This window comes from Miniopterus schreibersii (assembly GCF_964146895.1).
Source record: "Miniopterus schreibersii genome assembly, chromosome: 16".
In the NCBI taxonomy this organism is placed as follows: domain Eukaryota; kingdom Metazoa; phylum Chordata; class Mammalia; order Chiroptera; family Miniopteridae; genus Miniopterus; species Miniopterus schreibersii.
Window position 1 is genome coordinate 42,883,269 of NC_138116.1, and position 22,679 is coordinate 42,905,947.

The 22,679-nt window shown below is 36.1% G+C and overlaps 1 protein-coding gene across 25 annotated transcripts in view; it reads left to right on the forward strand.

The window, feature by feature from the left end:
• Positions 1 to 22,679, forward strand: part of NCOR1 (nuclear receptor corepressor 1) — a gene marked incomplete at its 3' end in the record, with an annotated part of 194,618 nt that overhangs the window by 82,160 nt on the left and 89,779 nt on the right. For 17 of the 25 annotated variants that reach the window (XR_014000470.1, XR_014000471.1, XM_081161018.1 and 14 more), the window contains exons 7-15: positions 710 to 766; positions 1,493 to 1,545; positions 1,877 to 1,903; positions 3,956 to 4,022; positions 6,534 to 6,706; positions 7,548 to 7,638; positions 11,252 to 11,430; positions 11,913 to 11,967; positions 12,643 to 12,744. Coding sequence is in view for 23 of the 25 variants with exons in the window: in XM_081161018.1 (XP_081017144.1) it covers positions 710 to 766; positions 1,493 to 1,545; positions 1,877 to 1,903; positions 3,956 to 4,022; positions 6,534 to 6,706; positions 7,548 to 7,638; positions 11,252 to 11,430; positions 11,913 to 11,967; positions 12,643 to 12,744 (804 nt within the window). Of the gene's footprint in view, positions 1 to 709; positions 767 to 1,492; positions 1,546 to 1,876; positions 1,908 to 3,955; positions 4,023 to 6,533; positions 6,707 to 7,547; positions 7,639 to 11,251; positions 11,431 to 11,912; positions 11,968 to 12,642; positions 12,745 to 22,679 lie in introns of those variants that run through there. The other 8 variants (XM_081161020.1, XM_081161022.1, XM_081161021.1 and 5 more) reach the window with 2 other exon arrangements.

A 22,679-nucleotide genomic window follows, 5' to 3' on the forward strand; every position in this document is an offset into this window, starting at 1 on the left:
TGAGAATTAATTTGCTTTGATTTCACTCGAAAACTTCTAGATACATTTAGCAGTATTCCTTAGTGAAGCCCACATGTGAGTTAGCTGGCAGTATAAATGAGGGATTCATTTCTAATTGTGGATCTCTGTTCCCTCTCTCAGAATTAATATATGTTTGCTTTTAAGAATTTACCAATTCTTTCTTTTTTTAAATATATCTTTATTGATTTCAGAGAGAAAAAAGGGAGAGGGAGGGAGAGAGAGAAACATCAGTGATGAGAGAGAGAGAGTCATTGATTGGCTGCCTCCTACATGCCCACTACCAGGGATTGAGCCCGCAACCCAGGCATGTGCCCTGACCAGGAATCGAACCGAGATCTCCTGGATCCTAGGTTGATGCTCAACCACTGAGCCATGCCTGGCTGGGCCCAATTCTTTTTTTAAAATTTTATCTTTATTGTTGAGAGTATTATAGATGTCCCCCTTTTCCCCATTGAGAATTTATCAGTTCTTTAGGTAGTGCTTTCAGTACAGATGTTAAGATTTGACTGAATTTGGTGTGGAAATTATGAAAATAGAAATAGTATTTTAGCCTATCATACAACAAGAATGTTTGGAAATAAGGATAAGATTAACTATAGACTGTTCTTTAGATAAATATTATTACATTGGTAGTGATTTTGCACTTAGGTAATATAACTTTTAGTTATACAGTATAATGTCTTTGTAGAAAAAAGCAGAAGAAGCTCATAAAATATTTGAAGGTCTTGGCCCAAAAGTTGAACTGGTAAGTAAGAAATTTCTTTTTTTGTTTCTAGTGCTAGAAAGTTTGTATTAGTTTTCTTGGGGTAAGATGGAATACAATCTACTTATTTTGGGGTGAGAAGAATGTAGCTGGGCAGTACGTTTGTGATCACTTTTAAAATAATGATGCACGACCAAAAGTTTGCCCGTTCGATTTCCAGTCAGGGCACATGCCTAGGTTGTGGATTTCATCCCCTGTTGGGGCATGTGTGGAAGGCAACTGATTGATGTTTGTTTCTCATAGTGATATTTTCCCTCTCTTTCTAAAAATCAATAAAAATAATATCCTCAGGTGAGGATTAAAAAAATTAATGAAATAATGGTGCACGAAGTTGGTTACCTTGGAAAAGAAGCATTATCTTGAGCAGCCATTTAATCCACATAGAAGGAGGAAGAAGAACAGAAACAGAAAGCTCTTTGAATCATTCTGTTGGGGTGATGATGGTGCTTAATCTTTCTTTGCCTTTAAAATTAAAAATATCTGAGTGAATGTATTTATTATGGGGAACAATGGATTGATAAACTTTCTAGGAGTGGCATTATTAGAGTTATTCAGGGAACCCAAAAGCCTGGAGGTTTTGGTAGGGGATACATTGTGTAGACCCATTAGTGCTTTATCTAGTCTTATAGTAAAATATAAGTTGTTTCTTTGTCTCTTTATAGACGTATGTACAACATTGTATATATAAATATTTGATTTATTTTATAGCCACTCTATAACCAGCCATCAGATACCAAGGTGTACCATGAGAACATCAAAACGTAAGTATTTATCGTCTCTGGAGTTCCTCAGTTAAAGACCATATATTCTGTAAAGAGACTGTTTTTGTTATCTGCTGACATATTATTATAACATAGTGTTGGTATGTTTTAGATTTGTGTAATTTGCTGTCATTTTACTATATGTTATCTTCCTCTGGCTTCTTGGGGGTTGGGGTAACAGCTTTGAGTTTCCGAGGCCAAAAAATGAAATAAATTATTGCATAAAACTAGCTGGTTTTATAATCTGCTAGTAAAAAAGGTGGATACTTAACATTGAAATGGCTTACCTTGAGGCTTGAATTTTTTGCCTCCTGTTTTGTCTTTTTTTCAGTGGAGTACCTGCAAGGCGCATGATGAAGTAAGATAATGAAGCTTTTTCATTTAAGACTAGTGATGACACCGTCCCCCACCAAGCCACATCTGCCATTGCAAAGTAGAAGTGCCACGGATCATTTTATCATTATTCAAAATCCTATTCTAGGGAAATCCCTTCCATGACTCTTGCTAATGACGGTATTTGTAGACCCTTCTGCCATTTAATGTCCTGGTGCCTTGGAAGCGCACAGTCACCTCACCTGGGTGAGGAGACTGCTCCAAAGTGTAGTTTGCTTAGCCTTGCTCATCCTAGATACCAGGCCTTTATGGATATGGATTTTGGAATAAGAAAATAAGTAAAAAAGAAAACCTAACTTCTTGATCTGATTGAATTAAGAGGAGGCTAGATAGGTATCTTTAAAAAAAAAATTATTATACTTTAAGAGAATTTTAGGTGAATTACTCTTGTTTTGTAACAAAAATGTGATATTTCTACTTTATATGTTTTATTAAGTATAATGAGAAATTATAGTTATTTACTAGTACAGTTACTAATGAGCACACTGCTATATATATATATGTATATACACACATATATATCTTTTTTTAAAATTTCTTACTGAGAGTATGTACAATAGTTGACTACTTTGCAGAACTGGTGGCAGACATAATTTGCATGGTAGTATGCATGAAAAATATTGAAATTTGAATAATTTTAACTTTTGTTAAGAAAGTGGTTCATATTAAAAGTCATATACTTAGAATTTTTCTGTGAGATGCTACTGTGGTCTTGACAACTCTTCGGTTAGGTAAAAGTCATGTGAAATATGCCTTGTTTTAGAGTTGTTTAGTTGTTTTAACATTTTTGAAAAGAATATTGGATAAAATATAGTTGGCTACTTTTAATGAAGTGTTTTTCCCCCACAAAGCTTCAGTTATGTTTGTGTTCTGTCTTTACCCCCCAATGTTAGCTGGAGAGCAGCTCTTTCTGATATATTTCATGTTATCTGCAATGCTTAATTAGCACACTGTCCTGAGCTGGGTTACTGACTGGCTGACTTCTTCATTTAAATTCTTAGGAGACATTTAAAATTATACTTATTGTCATTTGCTTTTGAGTTACAATTAGAGCAAACTGAATAGATGGTGATGCTTCTACTGTACGTGTGAAATTCCTTGTGAAATATCATTTACTCAGCTGCATGTACCCATTATGAATCATTCAGTAGCTATTCTTTCATCATTGCCATTTGCTTTGTATGAAATAGCAAATGTACATTTTAATAATTCTTTTAATCTCTTGGCTACTTTTCCATATAGCCAGCTCCTGATTGTCCATGCTTATTTGAGTGGAGCCAGTGTCACTATTAGTCCTGAGTGGCAGATAATCCAAAAAATTACTTCTACTTGCCTTGGCCTTGTATTTATATTTGAATAATCAGCTTGAAATCCTTTCTGGAAGTAGGTGGGGTATAAATATTTTTATTTGAACCTGCATGTCATTGTTTTTGAAGGTCACAATGCTTCAAATTTAAAAAGTGAAACTTACATTAAGATATAAGAGAAGTTTTCCTGTCTTGTTGCATTGCCCTCTATTACTTCTTAGAGTGAATTGTGTCATTTCTGTGGTTGAAGAAAATCTTCTGTTTAAAGCAGAAGCCACCTCTCTATGTTGGTATACATTCTCATAGAAGGGAGGTCAGCACCAATCCTGAAGTAGGGAGGTAACTTAAAGGCTTTTCCTTCTCTTCTACCTCCCCTCCTCCAGAATGTACAAAGATGTTTATATCGCCAGGGTTCTTAAGAAAAACTATGTAATTATAACTTGAAAGTAATATTTACCTTATTATTGGATGTAATAATTGAAAATGAACTACAGTATTTATATGAAATCTGGTTGTAGAATGGGAGGAAATTTTAGTTCTAATTATTGCAAAAGTCTTATTTTGCAGCGTGAAAAATTAATGTTAATTTTGATTATATTATATGTTAAGTGATCTTTGTTTGTTTTTCAGTGTCTGTGAAAAATAAAAGTGAATGCATTATTAAATTGTGCTTTTTCTTAATGTCATACAACCATATTTTTCTTTTCTAGAAACCAGGTGATGAGGAAAAAACTCATTTTATTTTTTAAAAGAAGAAATCATGCAAGAAAACAAAGGGTGAGGTCCTATCCTTGTTAACTGAAATTTGTACAGCTATTCCATTCATGCCCATGTAGGCATTTGCTTTCCCATTATTAATGAGAATGGTTCTTGATTGTGTTTGAAAGAAGGTTGCTGATTTAGAAAGTAAAAATAGGTGTGACTTAAATATAAATCTAATTCTAGCAACATTTTGATATCATAATTCATGTTTAGTATCATATTGAATTAATTTCTTTGGTCGTCTGTGTATAAAATTTTCATCTAGCCAAATAAAGAAAATGGTGAGTAGTTAAAATAATATGGTAGAGAAACAGGATGATCTACATTTATTCTCTTAACCCTCAAACAAATGTGGGTAAGTTATGGTCATGCTGATTACATTTTACTGTTCTCTCATTAGAAACTGGGTCAGTTAAGGGTTAGCTTTTTCAGATTTAGATAGTTTTTCATATTTATTATATGACTTGCAGTCCAGAAGTTTTGTGAGTATAGTCTTCATGGAAATTAAATTACAGAAAATACAATGCCAGTATTCTTATTTTCATAACATGTTCGTACTGATTTTAGACAAACTTTTGATTCATTTAAATTCAGTTGTTTAGTAAATAGTGATGTTTTTTAATTCACATCGGAAGTGAACTTTGTACCTTACATTTAATCACCTGACAGTCAATGAATTGTACTCAAGAGTCAGCAGCTTTTATTTGGAGTATAACTTCTAATGTTCTAATTTGCCAACCTAGTCCTTTGGTCTTGAATTTTTTTCTGTGTGTGCCAAGAACATACAAATATTAAATAAAAAATTAGCTACTAAGTATTTTTTCTATTCAGTAATTTTGTTGTAATTGTGGATTTTCTTTTTGTACTTCAATAGAGTACTTATAAAGTTTCTGTGTTCACTGATTTGTTTAATATTTGTTGGCTGTTTACTCTGTTCCACTTACCATTTTACAAAGGTGAGCAGGATAGCCATATGGTTTTAGCCAAGGTGTAACTGGGGGTAGGTAAGTCAGCAGGCAATTGCAGTACCATGATCATACTGTAGTGAATGATATCCAGATGACTGTGAGCATATAAGAGGGACAGCTAATGCAAGTATGAATCATAAAGTGAAGTCTCATAGGAAAACTAGTACTCCAGAAACTTGAATAAGCAGAGGGAGCAGCTTAAATGAAGATCTGTCTGGGAGGTAGAGGGAGTGTCGCAGGTTTAGAGATGTCTGGGGCTTAGACTGAGCTGGGAGTGTGGTGAGAAATGAGGCTGCTGGGGAAAGCCAGGGCCAAGTCCTACAGAGCCCTGGAGGTCACCTAGGAGACTTTGGATTAGATCCTGAGGGTATCTTTTGAGTGTTTGAATCAAGGGAGTGAAAAGGGAGTGAAATGTTTAGGTTTATATTTTAAGAATTTGCATCTGGCCACACTATTAACCTGCCAGGTGGGTACTTGAAATATCAAAGGGGGTTGGGGACCTGTTTCTAAACTATGTGATTGTCTAACCACTATGCTGTACACGTGAAACCAATACAAAATAATATTGAATGTAAATTGTAATTGAACAATATAATTTTAACAAAAGAGTGCATGGGAGACATGAGAAGGCTCTTTAACCTAGACGAGGGTTGGAGGGTTGACGTTTGCCTGTACTGAGGAGATAGCAGTAGAGGTGGAGGGAAGGGGAAGGATCTAAGAAACACAGGAGAAGAGAAGAGTGATTAGGAAGTTGGGGGTATGGAGTATGAGGGAGATAAGTTTCTCTTCTCTAATGCCACCTGTGCTAACAGTTTTTCATGAGTCCTCCCACACTTTTTTTATTCGTGTGTCATTAGACACACACACAGTTCTGTGCAGGAGGATTCTTTTTTCTTTCGTATTTATAAAATGAAATCAAACATTACTCATTTTTCTAAAAGTATTCTTGATTTCATGTCATTCGCTGGATTTTTTAAAATCATAAAGTACAATCAATTTCTGTCCTTTCACAGACTGTCAAAAATGTTTGTTAATATATTATATAACATTATTTATAACAACAAAAATATGCAAGTAACCAAAACCTCCAACAATAAAGGAATGATTAAAGTGTGTTTGCTCTGACACATTGGAAGGATAACAACAAAATATTAATATGGTTGCCTTTGGGTGATTGGGATTATGAACTATTTATATGTTTTTGTTTCTAATTTTACATTTTTTTGACAATGAAGTTATATCGTTATCAGAAAAATAATGAAAGTAGCTGGACAGTTACTAGTAGTAGCTCATCAGCTCATTGATCAATTTGTATAGCCTTCCTGTTAATTAAAAAAATCCCACCAAAATATGCTCTACATGTTGGATCCTTCATAGGCAATGGAACTCCCTTTCTCTCTCCTCTTTCAGATCGAGGACAGCTTTTCATTCACAGTTGAGTCATAGGCGAAATGTACTTCTGACTTAGCCTTAAGAAATAACATGTACTTTAAAGTACTAGGTGTGTCAGAATCACAGAGTTTTGTTTAATTATTAATTTGCTACGGATATTTAATAGGAACAAAAAATCTGCCAACGTTATGATCAACTCATGGAAGCATGGGAGAAAAAAGTGGACAGAATAGAAAATAATCCTCGGAGGAAAGCTAAGGAAAGCAAAACAAGGGAGTACTATGAAAAGCAGTTTCCAGAAATTCGAAAACAAAGAGAACAGCAAGAAAGATTTCAACGGTATGTATTTTGGTGTTTAATGACTGTGCTGTTTTCTTTGAGTCACACTTTTGATCTTTCACAATATTTATTGTAACCTGATTTATTATCAAGAGTTTATAAAGAACGTTTGTTTTGAATATGTCTTAGTGAAGTTAATATTAATTTTCTACATTTAATCATGATGTTGAATCTAAATTTAAGTGAATATTTTGAAATTAATGATTCAATTCTTGAAAATACCCGTTTCTTTGGAAAGAAAGTTAATAAGAATAGACTTCACTATCTCGTAGTCCTTCATACCTCCCAACATAGTCAAACAATATTAAATTGGTTACTCATTATAAAATTCTTTGATATTGGTAAGATATTTTCTGATTTGTTTTTGCTTTTATTGAACAGTATTTTGCAAAAGTTAAAACATTAGTAAGAGTCATGTAAGCCTTTTTAATCATGATTAATTTTTTTGTGAGGGATGATGGTTGTGTCCCCCCCCCCCTTTTTAAAAATGTTTGATGTATTTTTCTAAGCCTGCTATTCTAGTCCCTGGAAGGCAGGCAAAAGACTGGTATTTGAAATGGAAATGGCACCAATAACTGGTTTTCCAGAAGTTTCCCATAAATAGTTCTACCATTTGAACTTGGGCATGTAACCTTTAAATCTTAATCTTAGCATTTAAATTATTACAAATTTTATAGATGACTCAAGCAAATTGCTTAAGAGTGATTTAGGTTTCTTCTCTGACTTCTAGTTGGTTAAAAAAGTCTTTTTCAGAAAAGTAATCTCTATAAAAGTAATTCAACTTATATGTCTTCTTTATAAAAGCCTTTAAATATATTTATTATTTCTCTCTCATACTTAGAGTTGGGCAGAGGGGAGCCGGTCTTTCAGCCACTATTGCTAGAAGTGAGCATGAGATTTCTGAGATTATTGATGGGCTCTCTGAGCAGGAGGTAAGAAAATTAAGTGATCTAATATAAGGTAATTCATTATTCAGGAATTTTAGCCTCATACCCCAGGAACTAAGGTTTATTTGTGTATAAGTGAGGGAACATTTATGGAGTGTGAACTGTCCCAAAGACTGTGGTCAACCATTGGAGGTTTTAAAGAAGGTATTCACATGATCATACTGGCTTTTTACAAATATGGCTTTGGTAGCATGGAGGTGGGGAAAGAGATGAGGAGGCTGTTATGATAAAAATAAGAACCTGAGTCAGGACAATAGTGGTAGGGATGTATAGGAGGGGACCGATAGGAGAGATTAATAGAAGGTAGAATGGACAGGACAGGATTGATGGATTAAGGGTGGGGGTGAGAAACACGAGAAATGCAAAGTGACTCCTTAGTTTCTAGGACTGAGCTGGTGGTGTCATTTCATAAAACAGCCAAAGAGCATGTATTTTGCAGATGTTTGTGTATTCACTTGTTGTGGTCTCCAAAGGGTGCTCTCTAGCCAGGTGACCTGAAAGAGAGGATGTAATATTATTAAATCATTGCAAATAAGAACAAATTTCACTCAAGAACACTGAGTCTTTGTAGCTGTGTTCAAACTACCTCTTAACGTCGTTTCAAAGCCATGTGCTTACTGAGTTTTGCTAGTTTTGATTTTATAATATGGCTTTTTTGAACCTCACCTCTAAATTCTGAAGGTTTTGCTTATTTGAGCATGGTAGTCCCTTAAGTAATGATCAAAGACAGTTATCGCCATGATTCCTGCAATGATGACTAAACCTGTGCTAAATTTCTTAGCTTGCTTTTTGACTGATTCCGTGTAAGCATCTATTACTAGTATCAGTTGAGGTGATTTCAAACTAATGTCTGCCCCAAACAGTACTTTGTTGTTCAAACTGATAAAATTATAGACTTCCTAAGGACTTACAAGGTAACATCTACTTCTCTGAGGAAAACTTTTAGGGAAAGACTTAGCCTGGTATTGGGGTTAATTCTTGTAATTTTGGTAAAAGTTTTTTTCATGCAAGTTTGTTCTTATAAACTTAAACCTTGGGAAAAGAAATTGTATAGATGTAAAAAAGTTTTAGTTAAATTTCTAAGGATAATAGTCTTAAATTTTTAATTTATCTTTCCAGGAAGTATTTAATACTTAAGTGAGTTTAGTTACTTTAAAATCAGCGATCATAAGATTTGATGCCTTCTTTTTGATTTTCTGTTTATTGTTCTCTAAAATGAAATTAAGATTTGTTGTCTGGAACGGTGTTAAGACTTTAAAAAATGAAACTAAATGTAATGAAAGTGCTTCATAAGGACATTACATCAGTGAAGTTGACATAATTTTGTATCCTCTAGGTCTAAACTTCCAGTATCTGAAGATATCAGCTTTATTTAAGTAAAGAACTCTTCTCAAATTGTAGTAGTGGATTATAAAAAATAATAATATGTATATCCTCTGGCTCTTTAATTCACTGAATGGATATTTATTAGAGATATGAGTAATTACTATATGTTATATGTGGTATACATTACTATTAGATTGGAAGAATCACATAGTTAAGATGACTGTATTACCTAAAGCAATATGCAGGTTTAATGCAATCCCCATCAAAATCCTAATGTCATTTAAAAAAGAAATTAATAAAACAAATCATCAGATTTGTATCGACCCCCAGAAGACCCCGAATAGCCAAAGCAGTCCTGAGGAAAAAAAGAATGAAGCTAGAGGTATTACACTACCTGACTTCAAATTATACTGCAGAGCTATAATAATCAAAAGGGCATGGTATTGGCAGAAAAACAGACACAGAGATCAATGGAACATAATTGAGAGCCCAGAAATAAAACCACATGTATATGGACCAAATAATTTTTGACAAAGGATCCAAAAACACACAATGGAGAAAAGAAAGCCTCTTCAATAAGTGGTGCTGGGAAAACTGGAAAGCCACATGCAAAAGAATAAAACTAGATTACAGTTTGTCTCCATGTACAAAAATTAATTTAAAATGGGTCAAAGACCTAAATATAACATCAGAAACAATAAATTACATAGAAGAAATCATAGGTACTAAACTAACGGACCTAGGTCATAGAGAACATTTTATGAATTTGACCTCAAAGGCAAGGGAAGTGAAGGCAAAAATGAATGAATGGGACTATATCAAACTGAAAAGCTTCTACATAGCAAAAGAAACCACCAGCAAAACAAAAAGGCAACCAACCGGGTGGGAGATGATATTTGCAAACAACAGCTCTGTCAAGGGGTTAATATCCAAAATATATAAAGAACTTATACAACTCAACACCAAACAAATAATCCAATTAAAAATAGGCAGAGGTCCTGAACAGATGCCTCTCCCAAGAAGACAGACAGACTGCCAATAGATATATGAAAAGATGTTCAACTTCACTATTAGGAAATGCGAATCAAAACTGCAATGAGAGACCACCTCACACCTGTTAGAATGGCTGTTATCACCAAGTCATGTAATAACAGGTATTGGAGAGGTTGTAGAGAAAAAGGAACCCTCATTCACTGCTGGAAGACAGTATGGTGGTTCCTCAAAAAATTAAGAATAGAGTTACCATATGACCCAGCAACCCCTCTCCTGGATAGCTACCAGAAAAACTCGAAAACATTTATTCACAAATATATATGCACTCCTATGTTCATTGCAACATTATTATTTTTAAAAAATATATCTTTATCGATTTCAGAGAGAGGAAGGGGGGAGAGAGAGAGAGAAACATCAATAATGAGAGAGTCATTGATCACCTGCCTCCTGCACACCCCCTACTTGGAGATCAAGCCCGCAACCCAGGCATGTGCCCTGACCGGGAATTGAGGCATGATCTCCTGGATCCTAGGTCAAAGCTCAACCTCTGTGCCGTGCTTACCGGGCCATTGCAGCATTATTCACAGTGGCCAAGACATGGAGACAACCAAAGTGTCCTTCCAGAGAGGACTGGATAAAGATGATGTGTACATACATGCTATGGAATGCTAGTCATAAGAAAAGATGAAATACTGCTGCTTATAACAACATGGATGGACCTTGAGAATATTATGCTAAGGAAATAAGTCTGTCAGAAAAGCTGAGAACCGTATGATTTCATTCGTGGGATATAAAATTGAAACTCAGACACACAGACAACAGTATGGTAGTTACCAGAGGGAAGGGGGTGGGGAGAGGTAGTAAAGGGTAAGGGAGGCCAAATATATGGTGACGGAAGATGATTTGACTTTGAGTAGTGGGCACACAATGCGATAAACAGGTCATGTATCAGAAATGTGCACTTGAAACCTGTATGATCCTATTAACCAGTGTAACCCCAATAAAAATTTTTAAAAATGTAAATAAAAAACCACTCTTCTCAAATTGTAGTAGATTATAAAAAAAAAAATGTATATTCTCTGTCATTCATTGAATGAATATTTATTAGATATATGAGTAATTGCCATATATTGGATGTTATGGTGTATACTATTGTCATTGAACTACGTACATTTTTTTGTTTTGTTTTTAGTGTAAAAACAGTTGGTCTATGGCCCTCTTTAAATTTTATTTTATGAAAACTGCATTTCTTGTTTTGTGTTGTGTGTTTTTTTTGCAGAATAATGAAAAACAAATGCGGCAGCTCTCTGTGATTCCGCCTATGATGTTTGATGCAGAGCAAAGACGGGTCAAGTTCATTAACATGAATGGACTTATGGAGGACCCCATGAAGGTTTATAAAGATAGGCAGTTTATGAATGTTTGGACTGACCATGAGAAGGAGATCTTTAAGGACAAGTAATTTAAATTTTAAATTATTATCCAATAGAAGCTTACATAAGTTAGTAAAAAAAAACTTCACCCTCTGTTGGCATTTGAATGGATATTCTGGAAAGCAGAGAATATAGATTTGAGATGATCTTCCCATAAATTTATAGGTGGAAATATAGGTAAAAGATAACTGGGGTTATGAAGTCATGTTAAGAGTGGTATCCAAACTTGGGTGGTATCTGAATCACCTGGGGATGCTTTGTAAAAGTACAGATTTCTATGCTCTGCCATAGACCAATCCAGTCATTTCCTGGTGGATGATGGTGCCCAGGAATCTGTGCCCTTTAAAGGATTCCAGTGATTTTACACTTCCTCAGATTGACAGCTAGGAACCACTGGGAATTAGTCCATACATAATATTTCTATTCTCAAGGTCCACCCCCTCCTTTTTTGAGTTGTTAAAATGTTTGTGTGTATGTGTATGTGTGTGGTGTTGTTTTTTTACACAGATTTATCCAGCATCCAAAAAACTTTGGACTAATTGCATCCTACTTGGAAAGAAAGGTAAGAAATGGTTGGCATTGAGAATGTTTATAGTTTTGTGATGGTTGCTACTTTAAAAATTTATGCTCTAATACCCAAAAGTAGTTCATGAGAAGTGATTTTTGCAAAGGCCTTGCTACAGAAAAGATTTTCATGTGACTAGAATAGTGGTATTTACAATTATATGATTACAAATCCTAAGCACAGCAAACAGACTACTAATATTCATGGTTAATGAAAAATAACCTGATATTGTATTTTTCTAAAAACACAGAGATTACAATGCTTTTTGAACCTCATTAAATTTCTAATTAAAATATCAGGGTCCTGATTTTTCCTGAATTTTTTTCACAGTGGGTTGACTGTAGTATTTTGGGGAAAAATTTTAAAGAGACATATTGAATGTTTACATATATGGAGTAAGAATGGGAATTTAGTTACTGGTTAATAAGCAAGTTGTTGAATGTTTCTGATAGTTCCTGGTATTTTTTAAGTAGTTTGGATTGCCCATTAAAATAGTAGATACAATGTGTATATTTTTAGAGCATAGCTGTGCTTTAAAATGCTAGTCATGTGTGTTTCGCCTCAATTTATACTTTGAGAATAGCAGAGATTTTCCTGGAAAGTGTTACTTGATTTTTAAAAAGTTTTATTTCATTGGATCCTCAAAAAATATATATATTTTTTTATTTATAGAGTGTTCCTGATTGTGTTTTATATTACTACTTAACCAAGAAAAATGAGAATTATAAAGCCCTGGTTAGAAGGAATTATGGAAAACGCAGAGGAAGAAACCAGGTGTGTTTCAACAGTATATGGAAGATGTTTCAGGGTTGGTGTAAATATGAGGATGACATTGTTATAACAGGAGCTTTGTACTTAATAACATGTACTTTAGGGATTCACGTGTCTATTCAGTTAATTAGAATACTACAAACATGTTGTGATTGTTCTGAAGTTAAGATATATAATGTGTTATATTTTTTATTTTGAATGCATTTAAGTTTCTAATATGAGAAACTTACTAATGAAAAAGGTTTTATACTTCCATGTCATCTAAATCGTGTATATCAATGTTAACAATAATAATGTAATTATTATTATTATTTTATTCTATGGGTTTATTTATTATTATTTTTTAATTTATCTTTATTGTTGAAAGTATTACAGGTGTCCCATTTTTTCCCCCCAATTGACCCCCTCCACTTCGCTCCCACCCCCTCCCCAGGCCTTCACCCCATTATTGACTGTGTCCAGGGGTTATGCATATGTGCATATAACTTCTTTGGTTAATCTCTTCCTACCCTCCACCCCCCTTCCCTCTTTCCTCTGAAATATGGTCATCTGTTGTATGTGTCAATGTCTCTGGATCTATTTAGTTCATCAGATTCTTTTGTTCATAAGCTTCTTAAAGGAGACCCTTCAACATTTCCTGTAGTGCTGGTCTCGTGGTGATGAATTTCTTTAGCTTTTTCTTATCTGTGAAGCTCTTTATCTAACCTTCAGTTCTAAATGATACCTTTGCTGTGTACAGTAATCTTGGTTGTAGGTCCTTGCTTTTCATCACTTTGAATATTTCTTGCCACTCCCTCCTGGCCTGCAAGATTTCTTTTGAGAAATCAGCTGACAGTCCTATGGGTGCTCCCTTGTAGGTAACTAATTGCTTTTCTCTTGCTGCTTTTAAGATTCTCTCTTTGTCTTTAACCTTTGGCATTTTAATTATGATGTGTCTTGGTGAGGGCCTCCTTGGGTTCCTCTTGTATGGGACTCTCTGTGCCTCCTGGACTTGTAAGTCTACTTCTTTCACTAGGTAGGGGAAGTTTTCTGTCATTTTATCAAATAGGTAATCAATTTCTTGCTCTTTTTCTTCTCTTTTGGCACCTCAATAATATGAATGTTGGATCTCTTGAAGTTGTCCCAGAGGCTCCTTATACTCTCTTCATATTTCTGGATTTTTTCTTTTTGCTCTTCTGGTTGGGTGTTTTTTGTTTCCTCATATTTCAAATTGCTGATTTGATTCTCAGTGTCCTCTACTGCTGATTCCTTGTTAATTATTCTTCATTTGAATTCGTGTAGCCTTCATTCCAAATTGGTACTTTATTATGTCATTGATTTTCTCAGTTGTTTTTGTAATAATATGCTTGAGCATCTTTATAAACAAGATTCTGAACTCTGTATCTGTTAGCTTGCTTGGATCTGTTTCATTTAGTTCCTCTTCTAGAGATTTCTTCTGTTCTTTCCTTTGTGACATGTTTCTTTGCCTCCACATTTTGGCTGCTTCCAGGTGTTTGTTTCTATGTATTAGGTAAAGCTGCTGTGTCTCCTGGAATTTGTAGAGTGGCTTTGTGTAGTAGGTGTCCTGTAGGGTTCAGTGGCTCAGCCTAACTAGTCACCTGAGCTGGGCGTTCCAGGTGGTCCCCTGTGTGGGCTGTGTGCACTCTCCTGTTGTAGTTGAGCCTTGGTTGCTGTTGGCGTCACTGGGAGGAATTGACCCCTGGCCAGTCAGTTGTGAGGACCAGCTGCAACTACAGCCAAAGAGCTGCTGTGCTAGAGACACCCCTGTGGATCAGGATTTACTTCAGTGGCGCTTTGGTGTTCACCAAGTGCGCCCCTTGAGTGTGTCACTCGTGGATGTGGTAGGGTTGTAATCCAGCATGGTCGAGTCTGACCACCAGGTGTACTGTCTCTGAGGCCTCCTGGGAGGTGCAAAGTCAGCCTGTTCCAGTGCCCTGCTCAGGGCCACCCAGCATGAGCAAACCATAGTTGGCTGCTACTTGTGCTAGGCTTGGTGTTGCCCAGAAGAGGCCAAGCTATGAACCAATGCAGAGTGTTGCTAGTGCCAGGCCTGGGGTCACTTATCAAGCCATATGGGGCCTGCTGCTGCTTGTTTGAGAGATTCTAGGAAAGTCCTAAGCATGAGGCTCGAGAGGCCACTTGCACAGAAAAGCCCCTGGAAACAGCCTGGATGAGCCTGCAGGTGGGGAGGGGCGGGGCCTCTGGGAATCACCGGGGTGGGGCCAAAGGTGTTAGTCAGGTGCTAGAGAATCAGAGAAGATGCCTGCCTGCCGGCTGTGTGCAGGGAGGACTCGCCAAAAGAGCTTGGCCTCTGCCAGCCCTTCTGCCTGGGAGGAAGCTTCCCCTCCAGCTCTCTCCTTAATTTCAGGCAGGTTAGTTCCTCCCCGAATGTCCCAGGTTCCTTTCCAGCTACTGCCCAGTGCTGGGACTCAGAGGGAGCGCATCTGAGTGAGTCTGTGCTGGGGCCCTTTAAGAGAAGCTGCTGGGGCTCTCGCAGCCTCCTGCTCCCTCAGTTACAGTCCTGCTGGTTTTGACAGCTGGAAGTTGTGGGGACGTCTCTTCCCGGCCCTGGAGCCCTAGGCTCGGGGGCCCTGATGTGGGGCTGGGACCCCTCACTCCTGCGGGAAACCTCCACCGCCAAGATTCCCTCCTAAGTTTAAACTGCAGCACTGGGTGTGGCTTGCAGCCACCCCTCCTACCGGTCTCGGTGCTTCTTCAGTTCCCTGGTTCTAGGGCTTCTGTTCAGCTAGATTTTAAGAGGTTGTTAGTGATGGTAGTTCTCTACTTTAGTTGTGATTTTGATGTAGTTGTGGGAGGCGGTGGGTACAGCTGTTACCTACGCCGCTGTCTTGTTTCCTCCAACAATATTGTAATTAAATGTGAGACCTTTACCATCTTATTTAATATATCATCTTTACCAGGCCTTTTGTTTGAGGAGGGGACAGGTAGGTAAGGGAGAGAAATACAGCATGGTAACCAGAGTAGAGGATTGTTTACTGAAATACATGGGCCTGATTTTGTTTCAGATTAACTTCATTTCGGGAGTTTAGATAGTTTACTTCTTAAAATGTGCTTGGCGGGGTGTGGCTCAGCGGTTGAGCATTGCCCTATGATCCAGGAGATCGTGGTTCAATTCCTAGTCAGAGCACATGCCTGCGTTTCGGGCTCCGTCCCCAGTGGGGGGCGTGCAGGAGGCAGCTGATCAGTGACTCTCCCATCATTGATGTTTCTACTCTCTTCTCCCCTCCTTTCTCTGAAATCAATAAAGATATATATATTTATTTTAAAAAAGCACTTGACCTAAAAAGATAGTTTTTAATACAATGTAGTATATATTTTGACAGTTGCAAGTCAGTTATTTCTTCCAAAATAACTACTCAGCAGCTGTGACAGCTCATGTAAGTTTTACTAGTGAGACTGCTGGCATAATGCAATCACCTGTTACCCTCCACACCCAGATACAAGTCACAACATGGAATTGTACAATTGTATGTGTGAACTGGGACAGCTGCTGCCTGTTTATTAGCATTCCTGAATTTCTTATGGTTTCTGTCCACAGCTACCCTTTCTTCCTCTGGTCTCTTTGGTTACCAGATACAGGTTGACACAGGTTTTTTTCATTATTTATAGTCATAATTTTTTGTGTGTGTTTCTGGGTCATTATTTCTTACAGAACACTACCACCTCATAAGATAATTACATATTCTTCAAAAACAGGACTTCTCAGTCAAAAAAAGTATAGGGAGTGTTTCCTGAGTCAACTGTGTAAAATGCTGCTAGAAGTTGAGCCAGCTTAGGTGACCTTGACATGCATTTTCAGTGGATTGGTGAGGGAGCCAGAAATAAGATTATAGTGAACTGAACGGGATATAGAAGTTGTGGAAGTGGCAATAGTATAAGTGTAGTGTAGCTTTGTTTGTAAGATTTGCTCATAAAAGAAAACAGAAATGGGTAGTAGGGCTGATGGGGATCAGAGGGGAGGAAAAGAGTATGCATGTACATCGATGGGACTGATAGTATAGAGACAGAGATAGATGATAGCAGAGCTCTATAAAGATTTATGAACTGAAGGGCAGCAAATTGAATGCTGGTAGCGAGATGGGAAACACGAAAGGAGCCAGGGCTTTTCCCGCTGCTTCCCATAGACAAAGTGGAACCAAGGTCCTTTAGCTAGAGATGCTTGAGCCCATCTGCATTTTCAACAAGTTTTAGCTACAAATTTTTTAAAATAGCTTTACTTCTAATTACAAACTAGTATTTGTAACTTTAATTTTATATTTAGAAATTGTATATGTTACTGTTTAATTTTTTTCAATCCCAGGTAATGTAAAGGATAATTTGATATTTATTATACCTTACTTTTGCTGGAGTAGTAGTCTCTTGCTTGTGATGATAGAGGAGAAAGCTCTAGTGACAGAGAGTGTCTTTGTTAACCCTGAAACATATGTCTTCTAAAGTTATTTGGGGTACTTCACTTATCTGTGCACACTTGCCCTTGTTAGGTTTCAGCTGTATCAGTGTTTTCCTTAGCACATTCTTGTTCTGTGTGATAGCACCCTTAGCGTATCCTGGAATGCAGTGCAGAACAAGATTTTCCATGTTTCCTCTTCCTGACCTGACCCTTAGGAGGCTTGCCCCCAAGGTGGTTCACAATCACTTTTAGGTTACCTTGAAGATTTTCTCTCTACTTTTATATTTTTTTCGTTGTTTCACTGGGAATTTGTGAAAGGAGGGGGTTAAATAATGAACTTACGCCACCATCTCAGACCGAAAGAATCTTATCTCTGTTTCTTAATTACTTGTGTGCTTCATTTTGTTTGTATCAAGATAGATGGACAGTTTTTCAGAAATTAGGTGGTTTTAGTTTAGAACTGAATGAACATTAGAGCTGATAAAAAATGAGAGGAGAATTCATTGGACTTTTGAGCAGAAGAGTAATATCAGATTTTAGTTGTGACAGGACTATTCTGGCTGCTCTGTTGAGGTTAGATTTGTGAGGCAAGAAAAGAAGCAGAGAGAACAGTTAGGAGATTATTTTAATAATCTCAGTGGCTGCGACTTGGCTATAGTCGGGTGGTAAAGAGAACTGGCCCATTTTGGGGTATATATTTAAAGGTAAGGTCAATGGGTTTTGCTGATGATTTAATTATGGGGAATGTGAGAAAAACAGTCATCAAAGATAATCCAAGCTTTGGTGTATGGAGGTGCCATTTACTGTGATAGGCATGACTGAAAGAGAAGCAGGTGTTTTAAGAGGAGATTTATTGGACATGCTAAATTTCAAATACCCATTAAACGTCCAAATGGAGATCAAAATTACACAGCTATATAAGTCTGGAATTTAGGAAAAAGATCTGGTTTGGAAAAAATAGAATGTATTATATAGAAAAAAGTTTCAGAAACATTTTTTAAAAACTAGTTATGAATTAAGAATTTTTAAATTCATGTGTCTTGATTTTACCTGCTTGATTTTACTCTGGTGGATATATCATAGCGATCCAACTAATTTGAAAAATCACTTCACTGATTTATTATCCAATCAAGTTTGAATCACTAGGAATTACCTCAGGTAATCCCAGAGTGATTAGGGCAAATTTATTTCAAGACTCTAGAGTTCTGCTTCCTTCTGCTTCATTCTTTCAGTTTCTGTTTGCTTTTCCCACCACTCACTCCTCTTACCCACAGTAAGCTATTGACTGAGAAATTCCAAGTTTGTGAGTTTTGATTTTTAATCTATTATTGCCATAAGGTACCTTGCATATTGTTTACTCTGAAAGTGAGTTTTAATCTTAGAAACATAAGGAAATTAGGTAATCATATTTTTGTTAAAATTGTGTTGAGAGATCATTGTTAGCAAAAGATTTGACTCTTCTCTCAAAATGCTGTTAGGTACTGTCCAACTCAGTTTATAGTTCAGCTTATTAGCATCCCATGATGAGAATATGTGGTTTATTATGAATTTTAGTTGAAGTTGTGAATACAAATCATAGATTGGAAGCAAAAAGCCTACTCTTCAGTGCTATTATTTGGGATCTAGAATTACAAATAATATGCCAAGTAGATATTTGATTCTATGTGTAACATTTTATTAGAAGTAAGAATTCCTTCTTTCCAGCATAAACTCTTCATTTAATAAGTCTGTCACTGTGCGGATAGAATTATTATGGTACCTGCTAGTGACCTACAATAAAGCAAGTCATTGTTTAAGAACCACATTCTTCATTTCCAAATACTTGAGTACTTTTTGCAAGAATTCATACTCTTCCTTTATGCTGACAACATATTCTCTTTTATGCCAGCATGTGTTTTTTTGGCCTTATTTGCTTATATATTTTTTAATTAAAAAAATTAAAAATTTTTGCAATTACAGTTGATAATCAATATTTTATTAGTTTCAGTTGTATAGCATAATGGTTAGACATTTATATAATTTATGCAATGATCTTCCTGATATGTCTATTACCCATCTGGTGCCATACATAGTTATTACAGTATTATTGACTACATTCCCTATGCTGTACTTTATATCCCTATGACTATTTTGTTACTACCAGTTTGTACTTCTTATTCCCTTTACCTTTTTCACCAGCCCAGACTCCCCCTCCAATATGGCAGTCCTCAGTGTGTTTTTTGTATCTATGAGTTTGTTCCTTTTTTGTTAGTTTATTTTTTTTAGATTACACATATAAGTGAAATTATTTGATATTTGTCTTTCTCTGTCTGACTTATTTCACTTAGCATAATACCCTCTCGCTCCATCTGTCTTCTCGCAAATGGTAAGATTTTTGTTCTTTTTGTTGGCCGAGTAATATTCCATATATACAACATCTTCTTTATCTAGTTCTCTATTGACGGACACTTAGGTTGCTTCCATAATTTGGCTGTTGTAAATAATGCTGCAGTGAACATAGGGATGCATATGTCTTTTTGAATTAGTGTTTTGGAATTCTTTGGATAAATACCCAGAAGTGGGATTGTTGGATTATATGGTAGTTATATTTTTAATTTTTTGAGGAACCTCCATACTGTTTTCCGTAGTGGCTGCACCAATTTACAGTCCCACCAGCAGTGCATGAGGATTCCCTTTTCTCCACATCCTGGCCATTTGTTGTTTGTTGATTTATTGTTGATAGCCATTTTGATAGGTATGAGGTTATATCTCATTGTGGTTTTCATTTGCATTTTCTTGATGATTAGTGATGTTGAGCATCTCTTCAGATGTCTTTTGACAATCTGTATGTTCTCTTTGGAGAAGAGTCTATTCAGGTCCTCTGCCCATTTTGTAATGATTGTTTTTTGGGGGATTGAGTTACATGATTTTTTTACAAATTTTGGATATTAACCCCTCATCAGATGTATCATTGGAAAATATCTTTTTCCACTCAGATGGTTCTCTTCATTTTGTTGATGGTTTACTTTGCTGTACAAAATCTTTTTAGTTTAATGTAGTCCCATTTGTTTATTTTTGCTTTTGTTTCCCTTGCCTGAGGATACTCATATTCAGAATTATATCATTAAGAACAATGTAAAAGAATTTACTGCCTATCCTTTTTTCTAGGAGTTTATGATTTTGGATCTTAAGTCTTTAATCCATTTTGTTTATTCTTGTATGTGGTGTAAGAAAGTGATACAGTTTCATTCTTTTGCGATTATCCAGTTTTTTTTATTTTTTGTTTTTTTAAAAATATATTTTTATTGATTTCAGAGAGAGGAAAGGAGAGGGAGAGAGAGAGATAGAAACATCAGTGATGAGTCATTGATCGGCTGCCTAGCCTGCAACCTGGGCAACCGGGAATCGAACCCTGATCGCCTGGATCCTAGGTTGATGCTCAACCGCTGAGCCACGCCCAGCCGGGCTATCCAGTTTTGTTTGTTTTTTTTAACACTATTAATTGAAAAGACTGGCATTACCCCATTGTATATTCTTGCCCCCTTTTTGTCATAGATTAATTGATCATACAGATGTGGATTTATTTCTGGGTTGTCTATTCTGTTATATTGATGTATATATCTGTTTTTATGCCAGTACCATTGATTACTATAGCTTTGTAGTATAGTTTGATATCAGGTAGCATGATACATTCAACTTTGTACTCTCTCAAGTTCCCTGGGACTATTTTGGGGACTTTTGTGGTTCCATATAATTTTTTTTTTTTTAAATCCTCACCCAAGCATATTTTTCCCATTGTTTTTTCAGAGACAGTGGAAGGGGGGGCGGAGGAAGAGAGAGAGAAAGAGAGAGAGGGAGAGAGAGAGAGGAAGAGAGAAAAAAAGAGAAAGATCAATGTGAGAGAGACACATCGATTGGTTGCCTCCCACACATGGCCAAGGCCTGGGATCGAGCCTGCAACTGAGGTATGTGCCCTTACTCAGAGACAAACCCTTCAGTCTGCAGTCCGACACTGACCACTGAGCAAATCTGGTGAGGGCTAAATTTTATTTGTTCTAGTTCTGTGAAAAATGCCATTGGTATTCTGATAGGGATTGGTTGCATTGAATCGATAGATTGCTTTGGGTAATGTGGATATTTTATTATGTTAATTCTTCTTATTTATGAGTATGCTATAGGCTTCCATTTTTGTCTCCTTAATTTCTCTTTGATAGATTGTTATTGATTTATAAAAATGCAACCGATGTGTGAATATTAATTTTGTATCCTGCTGTGTTAATGAATTCATTTATCAGTTCTAGTAGTTTTTTGGTGGGATCTTTAGGGTTCTCTATATACAGTATCATGTCATCTACAAATAATGACAGCTTTTAACTTCTTCCTTTCCAATTTGGATGCCTTTTTTTTTTTTCTTGTCTGATTGCTATGGCTAGGACTTTCAATACTATGTTGAATAAAAGTGGTGAAAATGGACATCCTTGTCTTATTTCTGATCTTAAGGAAAACACTTTTAGCTTTTTCCTGTTGAGTATGATGTTACCTGTGGGATTGTCATATATGGCCTTTTTTTAAAAAAATTTAATTTAAAAGATTTTAATTTTTTTTTGGCCTTCATTATGTCAAGATATGTTTCCTCTACTCCCACTTTGCTGAGAGTTTTTACCATAAATGGGTGCTGGATTTTGTCAGATGCTTTTCCACATCTATTGATAGGATCATGTGATTTTTATCCTTCGCTTTGTTTATGTGATGTATCACGTTAATTGATTTGCGGATATTGAATCAACCTTCCCCCAGTGGGCTTGATCATGGTGTATAATCTGTTTAAAGATGAACTCTGCTTATATTTTTGAGGATTTTTATATCTATGTTCATCTGGGATAATTGCTATTACCTTTATTGTCTTCATGATGATTGACAGCTTTTAGTTGTCAGGAAAGTAGTCTCAAATGCAGTTGGTTTAAAGGCATTAGTTAATATGCTTTGATAAGATGGGTATAAGATATTTTCTATTTACTGTCTGAAGAATTTTTAAGGAAAAATTCAGTGGCTGAAGTGTAGTACTTTATTCTTTCTATTCCTAGTACACTTTAAGGTAACTGTAGCTGCTTGTTCTTAAATTTAGTCTTTTCTTTTTTGGGCAACTTCATTGTCTGAGGCGTGGGAATTTGTTTATCTGTTCTCTAATGATGAGCATTTTAGCTAATATAAATATATGTTTAGTGTTAGATATTCAGTTCGATATAATAGTAATAAATCTCAGCTTAAACTATTTCTAGATCTATCTCTCAACATAAGAAACATTCAAACCTGTGGAGAATTTTTGTGAGTTTATTTGTGCCAAACTGTCAACAATTGCTGGGAAACAAAATCTCATCGGATTGAGAAAATGCCCAGAGAATGGCAGTTTTGCAACTTATTTCACACATTACATTCAAAAGAGGATACATAAAAGGGTTACATGAAACCCACTGGTGATAGATTAGGGAGGCGGGAGAAGGCAAAGCGGGGGTGGGGAGAGTCGGGGGTAACCTCTGGGATTGGATAA